The sequence below is a fragment of the Nicotiana attenuata genome, unplaced genomic scaffold (genome assembly GCF_001879085.1).
Source record: "Nicotiana attenuata strain UT unplaced genomic scaffold, NIATTr2, whole genome shotgun sequence".
In the NCBI taxonomy this organism is placed as follows: domain Eukaryota; kingdom Viridiplantae; phylum Streptophyta; class Magnoliopsida; order Solanales; family Solanaceae; genus Nicotiana; species Nicotiana attenuata.
Window position 1 is genome coordinate 118,748 of NW_017671812.1, and position 17,765 is coordinate 136,512.

The 17,765-nt window shown below is 42.7% G+C and overlaps 1 protein-coding gene across 2 annotated transcripts; it reads right to left on the reverse strand.

The window, feature by feature from the left end:
- Nucleotides 1-994: 994 nt before the first annotated feature.
- Nucleotides 995-5,010, reverse strand: LOC109210369 (protein IQ-DOMAIN 1-like). Of its 2 annotated transcripts, none has more exons than XM_019373768.1 (6): nt 4,799-5,010; nt 3,906-3,980; nt 3,487-3,807; nt 3,085-3,306; nt 2,465-2,584; nt 995-2,121 (listed from the first exon to the last, which is right to left on the reverse strand). In XM_019373768.1, the coding sequence occupies exons 2-6, from the start codon at nt 3,978-3,980 to the stop codon at nt 1,399-1,401; spliced, it is 1,461 nt and encodes a 486-aa protein (XP_019229313.1). In that variant the 5' UTR covers nt 4,799-5,010; the 3' UTR covers nt 995-1,398. The 2 variants fall into 2 exon arrangements, with proteins under 2 accessions (XP_019229313.1, XP_019229312.1); XM_019373767.1 differs by having other exon boundaries at nt 3,906-3,983.
- Between the last annotated feature and the right edge of the window lie 12,755 nt (nt 5,011-17,765).

Consider the following 17,765-nt stretch of genomic DNA (forward strand, 5'->3'; position numbering starts at 1 on the left):
CATAATCTAGCATATTTTTTTTTATTTGTTATAGTACTAGTATATATGTTGTAGGGAAAAGGTCTAAAATTGCCCTTGTACAAGCCATTTCAGTGTTGTGTATACTCCTATATCTAATCTGGCATCACATAATAAAAATACTCGTCCTCATATATTTGTATGATACGAGCATGTTTTTTTCGCACAAATTTTATGGTTAAGTAAACTATATTTGTAACTTGACTTATTACTTAACCAGGATTAATCAACATAATTTGATAGCTGTACCGGGGTATGAGTAAGTTTTGGTTTATTAGTCTTTTTCTTTTTTTGAATGTTTAATAGTTTTCGACATTTGAATCAATCAAAACTTTTTAAATACAGATGCATCCTAATCCATATCTTTTTAACTTATGTCTCCTTGTCTTTTTTTCTAATAAGCAATTTTTTTCCCCTCCTTTTTATCACTGCTTGAAACTTTGGATTGTTGGAGGATACCAAGAACTGATGTTGAGGAAAATTCTTGTGCTTATGTATAGAAGCATTTCTTCTTTGGCTTCGGCTTTGGCCAACTCATTTGATTGATACATTTTTTGCACCAAATTTATTTTCCTTTTCCGTTATTTAATTTTCTAATGGTCAAATTCGCGGCCAAATATTCCATTTAACAGAAAGTTGGGACTCAACTTTCTTGCCTATAAATAGAGACGTTTAGCTTCATTTTTCACCACCGAAAATCTGCAAACTCTCTCCTCTTCTGCATTGTTTTTTAAAGCAAAACATAAGCATCAGTGTGGTTTACTGCCGTTTGTTGAGTTCTATAATTTCCATCGCCGGTATTACAGAATAGTTGTTCCGTTTTATCCTGGAAGAAAAACATAATTTTTTGTTGGGCTCGGAACTTTTAATTCTTCTGTTTCTGTTTATGTTTTTGGATTTTGTTTTTTGCAGAAATTATTTTCGAACACAGAGTTATAACACAAGCATCTCCAGAATTCTTGAAGGCAAATACCAATTGATCTAAGGACAGAAAAACAACAATGTCCATTGACTAAATAGAAATAGTCTCTCCCTTTTCACTATTTTGTATACATAATAAAGATGGAACCATATAATCACAAGCAAGACAATGTTTAATCTAAAATAAATTCACAACTATCACAACCTGAAATCATCAACACTCGTGGAAGGAGAAAAAAAATTAAAAAGCAAGTATCAATTTTTTTTTTTTTTTAATAAATTAAAAGGCAAGTACCATGCAGGCATGCACATAAAGTAACGACTTCACATTGAATTTATGGAGAAGTTGAAGTTGCACGAATCGATCAACAGATGCCTTTGTTTCAAATCATTATATCTTCTATGCATTTAACTGGTATGCAGGGCCGCGGGACAGCTTATTACTTGTGACAAGATGAATCAGTTGACAACTCCATTCACATAACCGTTAGCAATAGAAATATTTGTGTTTGTGGAGGTACTTTCAATCTTTGGTGGGCCTGAATGCCGCCTTGTAATGGCTGGTGAAGCAGGGTAAGAGAGTCGCTTCTTCACAGAACCTGCTGATCCCTTTTCTGGTGTTGTACTGTTTTCCATGCCCAAAGGGCTTTGCAACCGTGTTCTTGCTTTTGCTGACTGAGTGGACGCCATATAACTTGGCACCGAGGAGGAACTTGCCAAGCTCTCCTCATCATCTCTTACTGATGACCCTGCAATGCTGTGCCTCCTGTTCCGTTCTGATTGAACACTAAACATGCTTCGTGTGTCATCATCTTGGTTTATTGCACTGACTCTCGCGCTTGCTGGTTTTAGTTTTCTAGCTGTTGGAGAAGCGCCTGGCTTGGAAGGGGTAGTAGGGGACTGGCGGCTTGAACGACGGTTTGGCTTTTGGCTGGATGGAGAAGACGGGAGTTCAGAATTCAGCTGATGCCGGGCAAATGCCTTTGTAATTTCTCCTCCAGCAATGCTCATACTGGCACTTCTAACAGATATTTGATCACTTTTAAGTTCTTTCTCCGACATGCTTTGGGTTTCTGTTGGCCTAGCACCCATCCATCGCTCTAACCAGCTCCAACCCCATTGAGGATTGGTTGGATCCATAAACAACAAATTGGTAGATTTCGATGACTTCTTCCAGGTTTGCTGTCGAGTTCGACATAATCAATGATTAGTAATGTCATCAACAGTTCGCCAGAAATGCCATAATGTTTAAACATGGAAAGATATTGCTTTAAAGAATGCACCGTGTATTGGTTAATACAGGAAAACAAAAGAGATGAAACCAAGATATCAGCAACAATATCATTATTAAAAGTTTGAGTTTTTTTATTTTGATAAGCATCATCGTTAATATTTGACTGTACAAATGTGACAGGTAAAATTATGACTCCCAGAAACATCACCTTGGAATATCGGCATAAGGCTACACACATCTAATCTTTCAAAATGCTAATTGTTGTATGAAAAAGAATGATTACTGGAGTACCTGGTGGGAATATGAATAGGCTAGCGCTCTTTCTCGTCTCGTTGCAGCTTCATATTTGCTGAGCAAACTTGCGTCAATTTGCTCCTTTGACTGTAGACTATCATCCCATTCCTCCCCTTTCTATCAAAACAGAAAACAATAAATGTAATTAAACAAGGAGGACACACATTATACAAACAATGACCCCCCCCCCCCCCACCTCCACCCCACAAAAAAAATCCCCAAAGAAAAGAGGATCAACTTGGCTGATAGCACAAAATATATTAAAAGATCTTGAGCCATTAAATACACCTATAGCACATTGTCAAAAAGCAAAAAGGCAACAACAAATTACATCCTAAAGCATTTGTACACAAATATGGGACATAAGATTAGTTGCCTCCAATGATATTCCAAAATAGAACATTTTCAGTGTGCAATGATAGGATGGTCAAATGTATACACCGAATTCCATCTTGCAAAAAGTTGACTTTGGCGCTCCCAGAAATTCGGTATTTAGCATGTACCCAGGAATTTCACTAAAATACTGAACACAAGTTGTATGGCATCACATTTATTTTGAGAACAGATTTATCTCGAATACGTCCTAAAGATAGGTGGAATTAAGGAAGAATACTGACCCTCAAACTCTCAAGTTCTTTCGCATGTTTCTGCATAAGCTGTCTCTGGAGAGTTCGGTTCTCCTCCAACAACCTGCTCCGTCTAGAACTAATCTGAGACTGGGCACGTGATAGAGTTTGCATACATTTCAAAGTATTTGCAGTTTGCCGTTTTACAGTAGGTCCATCAACTATTGTTTTGAGCCTGACAAGTCCTCTTAAAGCCCTCAATGCCCTTCTGGCCTGCAAATGAGAAATCCCCGCGGCAAATTATATCTCAGTACAGGAAAATTAAACAGCAATGTAGTTTTGTATTGCTTATTTGTTTTTACTGAGAGAATCAAGTTTATCATAAACTATCTGAAAGAAAATATTCCCAGAAATGGAAAAATCACTTGAATGCATATGAGTACAGATGCATACCAGATATCCTCGAAATGCAGTCTGAATCCTGATTGTGGCTATTTCCTCCTTGGATTTGCCAGCAAACTGATTAACTGTAGTTAACCGAACAACCTCCGCAGCAGCCTGGGCAGCTGCAACAGCCGCTTCAGCTGCTGCTGCCGTGGCAACTGCAACAGAATAAACATGTTTAGTCTGCTCTTGTTCCACTTCAGCCAGCTTGACCTCTTCTAGTGGAGGAACAGGACGAGGAGGAGAAACAGTAGTAACAACCAAAGTTGAAGAATCTGGTACTGGATGCTTTTCTTTCCCGAACCATTTCTTTTTCGATTTACTTGCTTTCTGAAATTGAGATCAAGAAATGTCAGGCACCTTTGATAAAAAGAAAAAATCCTTATATCATGCTAGAAAAGTAATGTATATGGTTACTTCAAGATAACCTTCTCTGCCTTTTCCTTAGGATCCGGACTCAAAGCCTTCTTTACTGAAGAAAACCAGCTTCCTTTCTTCCCCATCTTCTGCACAAATTACCCCATTTAGAAGACAATACATACTACATTACAGGGATGATTCAACCCTTTTTTTAAAAAGAAATTCAGTACACTAATAAGTAAAATTACAAAAATAGAAATATCCAACCTAATATTATGAGGTATCGTATGGAAGATCAAAATTTTACACTAATGTACATGTAATTTATAGAAGCTAAGATTACCTCAAGATACAAATTACAACAACAACAAACCCAGTGGAGTCCCACAAGTGGGGTCTAGGGATGGTGGTGTGTACAAAGACCCTACTCTAAGGAGTTAGAGAGGCTGTTTCCGAAAGACGCTCGGCCACCTCAAGATACAAGTTGAAAAATGAAATAGTAACTGAAAGATCTATGGATAATACTTAATGTCTAACCAAAATACCAAGTTAGGTGAGCCCACATAATATAAATTTAATTTCTCAACCAGAGATAAGAGAAAGCAAGATTCTTAATCCAATAATACTAGGTTGACAAGAGAATCTCATCAATGCATAATTTGGTTCTCCTTTTCAATACTTTTTGAATAGTTCTATAAGCTTCAAAAACCAAAAATACAAACTTTCTAGGATTTAAGATAATGCAACCTATACCCCAACAAAAGTTTCTGAAAATGGAAGGAATTTAACTATGACATTTGAATTAGTAGCTTCCTTTTCCTAATGAGTTAAATTAAATATCAACTTTACACTATCCATATACCAAAACAGCAAAGAGCTTCAAGAAAACAAAAAGAAAGAAAAATCAAACAGGTAGCTAAAATTTTCTTGATTTGATAAAAGGGGAACATATGAATAATACCCTAAACTTGAGAGATCTCAGAAAGCTTCAATGACCGTAGCTTTTTCTATATCAAGAATTACAATGTGGCTTCTCCTCTGTAACAGAAACAAAAAGATAAGAAAAGAATTGGACCCCTCTAATCTTTAGTGACCCTTTCTCATATGTAGTGACTAATGAGAGAGAGAAAATAGATCTTGGGTTTAAGAACAATTCCAACTATTGAATGAAAGAAAAACAGCTGGTTTTAGCTAAGTATGTGAGGAGCTGGAATTGTGGACCCTACATGAAATTATCACTTACTCCACACAACTCTAGTACGAGTACTATTTTTTTGTATTTGATGAACAATGATTACATTCTTTAAACATATTTAGCCGACACAATTTTCATTGTACCGTTAAGCATTTATGGTATCTCCAGTTTTCACATTCCAAAAAACACGCAGTTTAATTTGTTATGGTTTTGGATCATAATTAACATGTATTGGACAAATATTCTAAAATATATTCTGCAAAAGTATTTCCGGTGTAAAGAGTAGGATAAATGATTAATGTATTGATGGTTTAAGAAATTAATTACATAATTGGTGCCAGCCATCATATGAATAAAATACAATACCTTGTATTTGAACTCATAAACTAAAATAAATTTTTAACCACATCTGGGATTTACCCTAAAATCTTCAGAAGTTCACCTATATGATAGCCTGTCTTTTTCCTTTGTTAGACCTTTTACTTTATTTTTGCAACAAAGGTTCATGCATTTGACGAAATCTTCCAGTTGTTCTTAATCTTAGTATATCTACTTCTCATAGAAGGGCTGGAACTTTGTAAACATTACAATTTGTGCTCATCATCTATAGTTATGAGCTCCCTAACCAAAAGGCAAAACTCGAGAAGCAAACTACCATTAATATATAAAGAATTAACTTAAATAGTCGTTAATCTAACCACTTAATCTAAAAATAGCAGGCGAATGTCATTCGCCTAGTATAACTATAATTCACGTATAATATATATGTGTATACCGGTTAGGGAAAAGGTAAACAATGAATGATTGTTTGTGTAAAGATCCTTTAATACATAGTATCTGCAAATAGTTGATGGTGATTGAAAATCTGAATTATTCAAATATAATTGAATGGTATTCGATGGTGTTGTTGAACCTCTCCTTTAGATTACTTTTTTTTATTTAGCCATATTGGTTATAAAACATATGTAGTTAAACGGAAACAGACGATAATCATAAAATTAGTTGTTATTTTCTTGTTTTCTTAAAGGTTTCGGTAGAATTGGTTGTCATTTAAGTATCCTTTGCGAGTATACATAGTTGTTGTAGTACCTGGCTGTCGAAACTCAATAATGCTTGTCATGAATAGAAATATGTCGGGACATATCAGTTGCCACACAAACATTATCTATCGGGTAAAATTGGTTTACATTAAATGATCAATAATTGCGTGACACGTGAAACCGGAGGCAAACGGAAGATGAATCGAGTAAGAACCAAGATCGAAGACAACAGCTGTAATTGGTATCGGATAGATCCCGAAGGGAGCATGATCAACGGAAGCAAAACGAATGTTTGTCACAATGAAGAATATTCCTTAACATTAAATAGGCAGCCGTTGCAGAGAATTTTGGCATTCATAGCCTGCCGTTATATATTCATCAATGCCCCTATTATTGTCATTTAAGAGGGGCTTGATCCTCGGATATTGTTTCCTAGTCGTAGCTAGCTATAAATAGGGACTTCAACAACCATTGTAAGCATACAATATCTTGGACAAAACTTGTGCTACATTCTATCTCAAGCTAAATAATACAACTTTATGTCCTGCTTTATATTGCTATTATTTTTGTCCTCGGTGGCATTGCTCCCGGAGCCAGATCTGCCATTTATTTGGTTTTTACGCTAACTCTTATTTTTAATCTAATTTATTTATTATTTTTGGATTAAATCAGTTCGCTTGTCTATAAACCACGTAACAAATTCAATTGTACCATTTTATGGGTAAACAGTTTGGCGCCCACTGTGGGGCTTAGACAGCTGCGTAATTGAGTTGATCCATGCATCTATTACTAACTTGTTTGATTCTTTGTTTCATAGCAAAAAATCGAAAAAATGGCAGCTAACGATGTCAACATCGCACACAATGTTGAGGCGCACGAAAATTTGCCTCAACATGAGGATTCAACTAGTGATACTCGCAACGAGGGGGACTTAGCAATTCCAGTCCATGGTGGACAATACCCCCGGCATGTGCGGGAAATGACTCCCGATGACGCCCAGGACGAGCATGTCGCGAAAATGGTAAGGATCTTGAGAGAGCAGCAAAAGGCTGTCATGGGCCATCTCTTAAGGCAGGACCAGGTCATGACGAAACAAAAGCGGGCGTTATCAGGTGCTTCCAATAACGCAAATGGAAGAGGCCCAGCTCCTCTCAACGCTCCTACAAATCAAACGGCTCAAAGAGTTGATAATAACACCTCGAGGGGTGAGGTCGACTACGACGGAGCCGGGGAAACCGGTAGCAGATCCGATAACGACAACGGTAACGATTCCTTCAAACCGAACTCATGAAATTCATGAGGGAAATAAACGAGCGGATGGATCAGAACGCGAAGAAATTCCACCCCCGAATGGGTCAAGTTTCGGGCGCACCACCAGTTTTGAAGGGTCCACCAATTGCCGTTTAAAATGAGCGCAGCACCAGAATTGATTTTGAAATGGTTCAAAATGCTACCAAAGTACAATGGGACTTCAGATCCTTAGGAGCACATCACAACCTACATAACGGTAGTGGAAGGAAATGACTTGGCCCAACATGAGATCGAGTCGGTTCTACCGAAGAAATTTGGGAAAACCCTCACGAAAGGGGCACTGACATGGTATTCACTCCTATCCGAGCACTCGATAGATTCTTTTGAAATGCTTGCAGATTCCATCATTAAGGCCCATGCCGGGGCCAGGAAGGTCCAGGCCCGGAAGGCAGACATATTCAGAATTTCACAATGAAAGTCTGAATTGTTGCATGGGTTCGTGATTAGGTTTCAAAAAGAAAGGATGTTGTTATAGGCCGTGCCAGATGAATGGGCAGCTGAGGCACTCACTAAAGGTTTGAACTCGAGGAGCTCCGACACCTCCCGAAAGTTTAAGGAAAGCCTGCTCGAGTTCTAAGCAACCACATGGGCGGATGTCCATAACCGCTATGAATCAAAGATAAGGATAGAAGATGATCAGCTTGGGTTCCTAACATCAACCAAGGGTGGGGACCGAGACAAGAACCAGGATAAATTCAAAGGACACGACAGCAAAGGGTTCCGGTCTGTGGACATGTTTTCCTGTGATAGAAGAACTGACCGCGACCAGAATAATAGATCGTTGCAAGACAAAGAGGTATCAGGGTCCCGGGATTCCACTTATCCCAGGTTGTCATAGTAGAATTTCAACGTTAGCGTCATGGAGTTGCTATCGGCGATAAGAAATATCAAAGAGGCACGATTCCCGAAGCCAACTAGTTCGGATCCCAACCAAAGGGATCCCAACTCATGGTGTGAATATCATGGGACTCATGCCCACAGAACTGGGGACTGTCGCCATCCGCGTGAGGAGGGGGCAACGCTACTGAAGAATGGCCATCTCAGGGAGTGTTTGAGCAACCGAGCCAAGAATTATTATGGCCGCAGACGTGACAACACAAAACCCTCGAAGATAGAGTAAGACCCTTATCGGCTAACCATCAACATGATTTTCGGAGTAAATGAAATCAATGGTGTAAACTTCTCGGCGACCAAAAAGACAAAAGTACCGGTAACCCACATCAAGAGACTTCGGGAAGTCGGTGAAGACGACATCACCTTCATGGAGGAGGACGCCGACGGACTTCTTCTACCGCATAACGACACTCTGGTAATTTCTCTTAATGTTTTAGATTTTAAAATTAAATGTGTTTTGGTTGACCCAAGAAGCTCAACCAATATTATTCAATGGAGAGTGCTGGAACAAACCAAATTAACCGTAAGCATCATTCCGGCGACAAAGCTCCTCGCCGGGTTCAATCTGGCAGGTGTGACAACTCGAGGGGGGATCTTGCTCCCCACGAACGACGAAGGGGTCATGAAGACCACCTTATTTGAAGTGGTGGACGGTGACATGGGCTACAACATAATCCTCGGTAGATCATGGTTACATGAGATGAAGGATGTACCATCAACTTATCACCAATTGCTAAAATTCCCGACCCTAGAGAGAATCAAGTAGATAAGAGAAGATCAACCGGCAGCAAGAGAAATGAATGCAGTGTCAGTTTCCAGCAGTAAGGGGAAGGAACCCAACAAATAGCAATTACAGAAACCGATGCTTACTCCCGAACCAAGTGAAGATGATAAATACGAGGGGGTATGGAATCCCACCAATTACCGAGATACTTTCAGGTAGCAGAAGAAATAGACACAACCAAGTCCGCGATGGAAGAGCTCGAACAAGTAGCTTTGTTTGAAGAATTACTGGAGAAAAATTTCACTTGGGAACAGGACTCATTCCCGAGCTCAGGTCATGGTTTATTTATTTTATTAAAATCGACATTGATCGTTTTGCATGGTCGCACTCGGATATGAAAGAAATCACACTAGAGGTGGTCGTGCATAAGCTAATGTCACGACCCCAAAATCAACCCGGTCGTGATGGCGCCTATCATGGAACTAGGCCAGCCGACACATTCCCAAAATAGTTCAACATTTCATTAAAAATATAAATAACAACGTTGTCATACTGTAATCCTCATAAAAATATAAAGTCAAAAACCAAAACACGGAAAAATAGAGCCCGACCTCGGGTGTCACTAAGTCATGAGCAATACTACAATAGTTCCAAAACATAACATGACAAAAATAGTCTGGAAATCAACTACTAATATCTATAGGAAGATAGGAGGGAGAAGGGCAAGGCTGCGATCGCCATGCAGCTACCTTGCCAACTCCAAGTATCCGCGGCGGATGAAGATCAACGCTCGCTAGCACGTCCAACAACCCCTGGATCTTCACACAAGGTGCAGGGAGTAATATGAGTACGCCAACTCAGTAAGTAACAAAGGTAAATAAAGACTGAGCAGTAAGAAACACAGAAAATCCAGATCGCAAAACTCAGTAAGTTCAGCATGCTTTCAAATCAGTATATGAGTCAAAATCCTCTCGTTTAACACCCAGTTTTTCAGAAAAATCATTTGAAGATGCTTTTCAACAGTTTCAACAGAAGTTCAATACAATTTAGAGTAAAGATGATAAAAATCATAATAGCCCCTCGGGCAAAACATAGTTTGCAAACCGCCCCTTGGGCAACATGAATCATAAACCGCCCCTCGGGCATAACATCACTCAGAACCAGCCCCTTAGGCAAACCTCACAGTCACTCGTAACAGCCCCTCGGGCACAACATGAATCAATAACAGCCCCTCGGGCATAACATCATATCACTCACACAGGGTACCCGCGCTCACTGGGGGTGTGCAGACTACGGAGGGGCTCCTACAGCCCAAGCGCTATAACAAGCCACCTCGTGGCATAATAAATCAGGCCCTCGGCCTCTCATAATCACAAATCAGTAAATACATGCTACGACGCACAGCCCGATCCCATAATATCCTCACAACACAGGCCCTCGGCCTCACTCAGTCAGAAACCTCTCAAGCCACTCGAGCTATTAGTAAAACAGGGTGCTCAGCCCAAAATATCATTTTATGCATCAAAACGTTGCAATAAAGACTGAGTTATGAAATCAGTAAAACATAGCATGACCGAGTACATATTTTAAGTCAAAATAGTGAGGAAATCAAAGTAAAAGGCCCCTAAGGGTCCAAACACCTTGGCACGTGGCCCAAATATGGCATTCAGCCCAATTCATAGAAATTCGTTCTAAAGAACACAAGTATCAAATAGTTTTCAATCAAATACGCAACTTAATAGTTGCAACAGGACAGACCAAGTCACAATCCCCAACGGCGCACGCCCACACGCTCGTCATCTAGCACGTGCGTCACCTCAAAATAGTGAAACGATGTGTAATCCGGGGTTTCATACCCTCAGGACAAGATTTACAATCATTACTTACCTCAAACTGGTCAAATCCCTACTTAGCGACGCCCTTGCCTCTAGAATCGGCCTCCAAACGTCCCGAGTCTGACCAAAATCAATACAATGCAATCAATATAGGCCAATGAACCAATTCCATACGAAAAATTATCAAATTATACCGAAATCCCGAAATTCACCCAAACCCGGCCCCGGGCCCACATCTCGAAATCTGACAAAAATCACAAAACTAGAAACTCCTTTCACTCCCGAGTCTATCCATACAAAAATCATCAAAATCCGACCTCAAGTGGTCCTTCAAATCCTCAATCAAAACTCTCCAAAACTCAAGCCTAATCCCTTAAATTCCACCCCTAATTCCCACTAATATCATGATTAAACGATGGGAAAATCATCATAAACACAAGTAATAAAGCTCAAGTAGCTTACCTAACTGATAACCCTTGATACCTTTTGAAAATCACTGCCCAAAGCTCAAAACCCGTCTTCAAAAATTGAGGAAATAAGCAAAATTAGCGAAGGAAACCGTTTATACATTCTTCCCATCATTTTCCGCATCTGCGGTCACCATGTCGCTTCTGCGATGCCGCACCAGCGGAAAATCCATCGCAGATGCGGTTTTCACTTAAACTTCAAATCCCACTTCTGCGGTCAAACACCCGCATCTGCGGTCCCTTGTGCGCACCTGCGGCCTTGCCTCAGCTTCCCGATTCTCTGCATCTGCAGTCCAATCTCGCTTCTGCGAGTCTCGCACCTGCGGTCCCCACTCCGCAGGTGCGGCTATGACAGTTGAAGGAAATCTTCAGCATTTCCTCAATTCCCATCCTTGATCCGTCAACCATTCGAAATCAACCCGAGGCCCTCGGGACCTCTACCAAACATTCCAACAAGTCATATATCACCATTAAAACTTATTCAAACCTTCGGAACACTCAAAACAACATCAAAACACCAAATCACCCTCGGATGCAAGCCTAAGAACTTCTAAACTTCCGAATTTCGCAAACGATGCCGAAACTTGTCAAATCAGCTCCGAATGACCTGAAATTTTACACACACATCACAAATGACATTACGGACCTACTCCAATTTCTAGAATTTCATTCCGACCCCGATATCAAAATTTCCACTGCCGACCGAGAAACGCCAAATTCCAATTTCGCCAATTCAAGCCTAAATCTACCACGGACCTCCAAATCACATTCCGGACGCGCTCCCAAGTCCAAAATCACCTAACGAAGCTAAACGAGCCATCAGAAATCACATCCGAGATCATCTGCACATAAGCCAACATCCGGTTGACTTTTCCAACTTAAGCCTATTCAAAAGAGACTAAGTGTCTCAATTCACTCCAAAACCACTCCGAACCCGAACCAACCAACACGATACGATGAAATACAGCTGAAGAACACATAAGCATAAATGGGTGAAACGGGGCTATAACTCATGAAACGACCGGCCGGGTCGTTACGTCCTCCCCCTCTTAAACAAACGTTCGTCCTCGAACGAGTCTAGAAACATACCTGAAGCCTCAAACAGGTGTGGATATCTGCTCCCACATCTCCCGCTCGGTCTCCCAAGTAGCCTCCTCCACGGGTCGACCTCTCCACTACACTTTCACTGAAGCTATATCCTTTGATCTCAATTTTCGGACCTGCCGCTCCAAAATAGTCACTGGCTCCACATCATAGGTCAAATCACCGTCTAACCGAAGTGTGATGAAATCCAAAATATGATACAGATCGCCAATATACTTCCGGAGCATAAAAACATGAAATACAGGATGCACAACCGACAAGCTAGGTGGCAAAGCAAGCTCATAAGCCACTTCCCTAATCCTCCAAAGCACCTCAAAAGGCCCAATGAACCGAGGGCTCAATTTGCCCTTCTTCCCAATCTCATAACACCCTTCATGGGCGAAACCTTCAGTAGTACCTTCTCCCCAACCATTTAAGACACATCACGAACCTTCCTGTCAGCATAACTCTTTTGTCTCGACTACGCTGTATGAAGCCGCTCCTGAATCACTTTCACCTTGTCCAAAGCATCCTGAACTATGTCAGTACCCAAAAGTCTAGCCTCGCCCGGCTCAAACCAACCTACTGGAGATCTACACTGTCTCCAATACAAAGCCTCATATGGAGCCATCTGAATACTCGACTGATAACTATTGTTATATGCAAACCCCGCGAGCGGTAGAAACTGGTCCCATGAACCCCCAAAATCAATGACACAAGCGTGCAACATGTCCTCCATCCTAGTTGCTAGGACGTAAACCTTAGAGGATCACTCTGTTGTTACCACCAAAAAGGACTTTCAGAGATTGACCTTTCTTTCTCTTCTTCCCGGTCTGATCGGTCGAGCTCTCGTAATCGATAATATCTGAATAGGTGCGCTCGGACTGCCTGTCCATCTAAGGGTAAAAAGTTGTGCTCAACTCAACCTGAGTACCCAACTCTCGCTGCACGGCCCTCCAAAACTATGATATAAACTGAGTACCTCTATCTAAAATGATAGAAACTGGGACACCATGCAGGCGAAAAATCTCTCGGATATAAATCTCAGCTAACCGCTCTGAAGAATAGGTAGTACACACAGGAATGAAGTGTGCGGACTTAGTCAGCCGATCTACAATCACCCAAATAGCATCGAACTTCCTCCAAGTCCGTGGGAGTCCAAATACCAAATCCATGGTGATCCGCTCCCACTTCCACTCTGGAATATCTATCTGCTGAAGCAAGCCACCCGGTCTCTGATGCTCATATTTCACCTGCTGACAATTGAGACACGGAGCTACAAATCCCACTATATCCTTCTTCATTCTCCTCCACCAATAGTGTTGTCTCAAATCCTGGTACATCTTCGCGGCACCCGGATGGATGGAATACAACGAGCTATGGGCCTCCTCCAGAATCAACTCCCGAAGCCATTTACATTGGGCACACATATCTGGCCCTGCATCCTCAATACCCCGTCATCCCAATAGTCACATCTCTGGCATCGCTGTGCTGAACTCTATCCTTGAGGACAAGCAAATGAGGGTCATCATACTGGCACCCTCTGATACGATCAAACAAGGAAGACCGAGAAACCACACAAGCTAAGATCCGACTGGGCTCCGAAATATCCAACCTCACAAACCGATTGGCCAAGGCCTGAACATCAACTGCAAGAGGTCTCTCCCCAATAGGAATATATGCCAAACTACCCATACTCATCGCCTTCCTACTCAAGGCATCGGCCACTACATTGGCCTTTCCCGGATGGTACAAGATAGTAATATCATAGTCCTTTAGCAAATCCAACCGTCTCCGCTGCCTCAAATTGAGATCCTTCTGTTTGAACAAGTGCTGGAGGCTACGATGATCAGTAAACACCTCACAAGACATACCATAGAGATAATGCCTCCAAATCTTCAACGCGTGAACAATGGCAGCCAACTCCAAATCATGAACAGGGTAGTTCTTCTCATGAGGCTTCAATTGACGAGAAGCATAAGCAATCACTCTACCCTCCTGCATCAACACACACCCAATACCAACTCTAGAAGCATCACAATATACTGTATATGAACCTGAAGCTGATGGCAAAACTAACACTGGAGCTGTGGTCAAGGCGGTCTTGAGCATTTGAAAGCTCGCCTCACACTCATCCGACCACCTAAAAGGAGCACCCTTTTGAGTCAATTTGGTCAAGGGTGATGCAATAGATGTAAATCCCTGAACAAACCGACGGTAGTAACCCGCCAACCCAAGAAAGCTACGAATCTCTGTGGCTGAGGATGGTCTGGGCCAACTCTGAACCGCCTCTATCTTCTTCGGATCAACCTGAATACCCTCACTGGACACCACGTGCCCCAAGAGCAACTGAATCGAGCCAAAACTCACACTTGGAGAACTTTGCATAAAGCTTCTCCTCCCTCAACCGCTGCAATACAACTCTCAAATGCTCAGCGTGCTCCTCCTGACTACGCGAGTACACCAGAATATCATCAATGAATACAATAACAAACGAGTCGAATAAGGCCGAAACACGCTGTTCATCAAATGCATGAACGCTGCTAGGGAATTGTTTAGCCCAAAGGCCATCACAAGGAACTCATAAAGACCATATCCGGTATTGAAAGTTGTCTTAAGAATATCCGAGTCCCTGATCTTCAACTGGTGATACCCTGACCTGAGATCAATCTTGGAGAACACTCTCGCTCCCTGAAGCTGGTCAAATAAATCATCAATATGAGGCAAAGGATACTTGTTCTTGATTGTGACATTGTTCAACTGCCTGTAATCAATGCACATCCTCATTGTGCCATCCTTCTTCTTCACGAATAGAACAAGCGCACCCCTAGGTGACACACTAGGCCATATAAACCCCTTATCAAGGAGTTCCTGAAGCTGCTCCTTCAACTCCTTCAAGTCCGCCGGCGCCATACGATACATTGGAATAGAAATGGGCTGAGTACCCGGCACCAGATCAATACCGAAGTCAATATCCCTGTCCGGCGGCATACCCGGCAGGTCTGCAAGAAACACATCCGAAAAATCCCTCACTACCGGGACTGAATCAATGGGAGGGGTCTCTGCACCGACATCCCCAACAAAAGCCAAATATGAAAGACAACCCTTCCCAACTATCCGCTAGGCTTTCAAAAATGAAATCACCCTACTGGGAACATAATCCAACGAACCTCGCCACTCAATCTGTGGCACACCCGGCATAGCCAACGTCACTGTGTTAGCATAACAGTCCAAAATAGCACGACACGGAGATAGCCAATCCATGCCCAATATCACATTAAAATCAACCATACTAAGCAACAAAAGGTCCACTCGGGTCTCCAAACCCCAATAGTCACCACACACGACCGATACACGCGGTCCACAACAACAATATTGCCCATTGGAGTAGATACACGAATAGATGAAACAAGAGACTCGCGGGGCGTATCCAAATAACGAGCAAAATATGATGACATATAAGAAAAAGTGGATCCAGGATCAAATAACACAGAGGCATCTCTGTGGCAAAGTGAGACAATACCTGTGATCACAGCATCTGAAGCAATAGCATCAGGTCTAGCTGGAAGTGCATAGAAACGGGCCTGACCACCACCTGATCGACCTCCCCCTTTGGGGCGACCCCTAGCTGACTAGGTGGGTGGTGAAGTAACTGGTGCTGAAGCCGATGGCTGACTCCTCTACTGAGGCGGGCCCCCATGATGACGAGGATACTGCCTCCACATATGCCCCAACTCTCCACACTCATAATAACCCCCTGGTGCTGGTGACGGGGACTGAAGGGAACCCCTAGAATCGGGATGACTCGCCGAAGAACCTGGCGTGGAAGAGCCCTGAACTGATGGAGCACGGGACGAACTCTGAGTTGGGAGAGCTCTAAGTGATGAATGGCTCGGATGAGAATTGTGAGGACCATGGCCCGATGATGCCCCCAGTGAACTGGGCGAGCTGACTGAGCATATCTGAATGGACGGCCTCTGCTGTGCTGAAAATGACCCCCATGAGGAGCACCCCCAAAACTACCAGATCCACGAGGCCTCTTGGCCTCCCTCTCTACTCGCTCCTGACGGCGAATCGACTCTATATCCCGAGCAATGTCAACAACCTCCTCAAAAGAAGCACCAGATACTCTCTCTCTGGTCATAAGAATCCGCAACTGATACGAAAGGCCATCCACAAACCTCCTGATCCTCTCCCTGTCTGTGGGAACCAACCAAACAGCATGACCGGCTAACTCAGAGAACCTCATCTCGTACTGCATCATAGTTATATCATCTTGAGGCAACTACTCGAACTGCCTGCGCAGCTCCTCTCTGCGGGACTGTGGCACATACTTCTGCAGAAAAAGAACAGAGAACTGCTGCCAGGTGAGGGGCGTTGCACCAACAGGCCTACACCTCTCATAAGCCTCCCACCAAGTAAAGGCAGCTCTAGAAAACTAAAAAGTAGTAAAAGAGACCGCACTGGTCTCTAGAATACCCACTGTACGTAGAACCTCTGACACTTGTGCAAGAAACCCTGGGTATCCTCGCCCTTTGTACCACTAAAAGTCGGAGGCTAAAGTCTACCAAACCTCTCCAATCTGCGCTGGTCGTCATCAAGCATGATTGGTACCACATAATCCTGAGCAGGTGCAACCGGCTGGGCTGGTGGTGCCTCCGGTGTCTGCAGTCCCTGAACAACCTGCTCGGGTGTACGAGCGGCGGGAGTCTGAGTGCCTCCCCCGGCCTGAGAAGTAGCTGATGTGGTAGAAACAGCAACCGCCTGAGCAAAACTGGTGCGCACGGTCAAGATCTGAGCCAAGGTCTCCTGAAGACCTGGAATAACAATAGGCACAACCGGTTCCTGAGCTGGTCCTGCTGAAGCGTCCACAACTGGGACTTGATCATGAACAGGGGCAGTTGGTAGATCTGCAGGTGCTGCCCTAGCTGTTGTGCGCGCTACACCCTTGCCCCTACCACAGCCTCTACCGCGACCTCGACCTCTAGTGGCCCCAACTGGTGGTACCGGTGGTCGTCCGTCCTGACCGGTAGCGCGTGTCCTCACCATCTGTAAGAGAATAGAATAACAGAATTTTAGTCACCGGAATCAACATATTCGCACGACAAGAGTTCAAGAATGTGAAGTTTTTCCTAAAGGTTCTGCAGCCTCTCAAAGATAAGTACAGATGTCTCCGTACCGATCCGCGAGACTCTACTAAACCCGCTCATGACTCGTGAGACCTATGTAACCTAGGCTCTGATACCAACTTGTCACGACCCCAAAACCAACCCGGTCGTGATGGTGCCTATTATGGAACTGGGCTAACCGAGACATTCCCAAAATAGTTCAACATTTCATTAAAAATATAAATAACAACCTTGTCATACTGGAATCCTC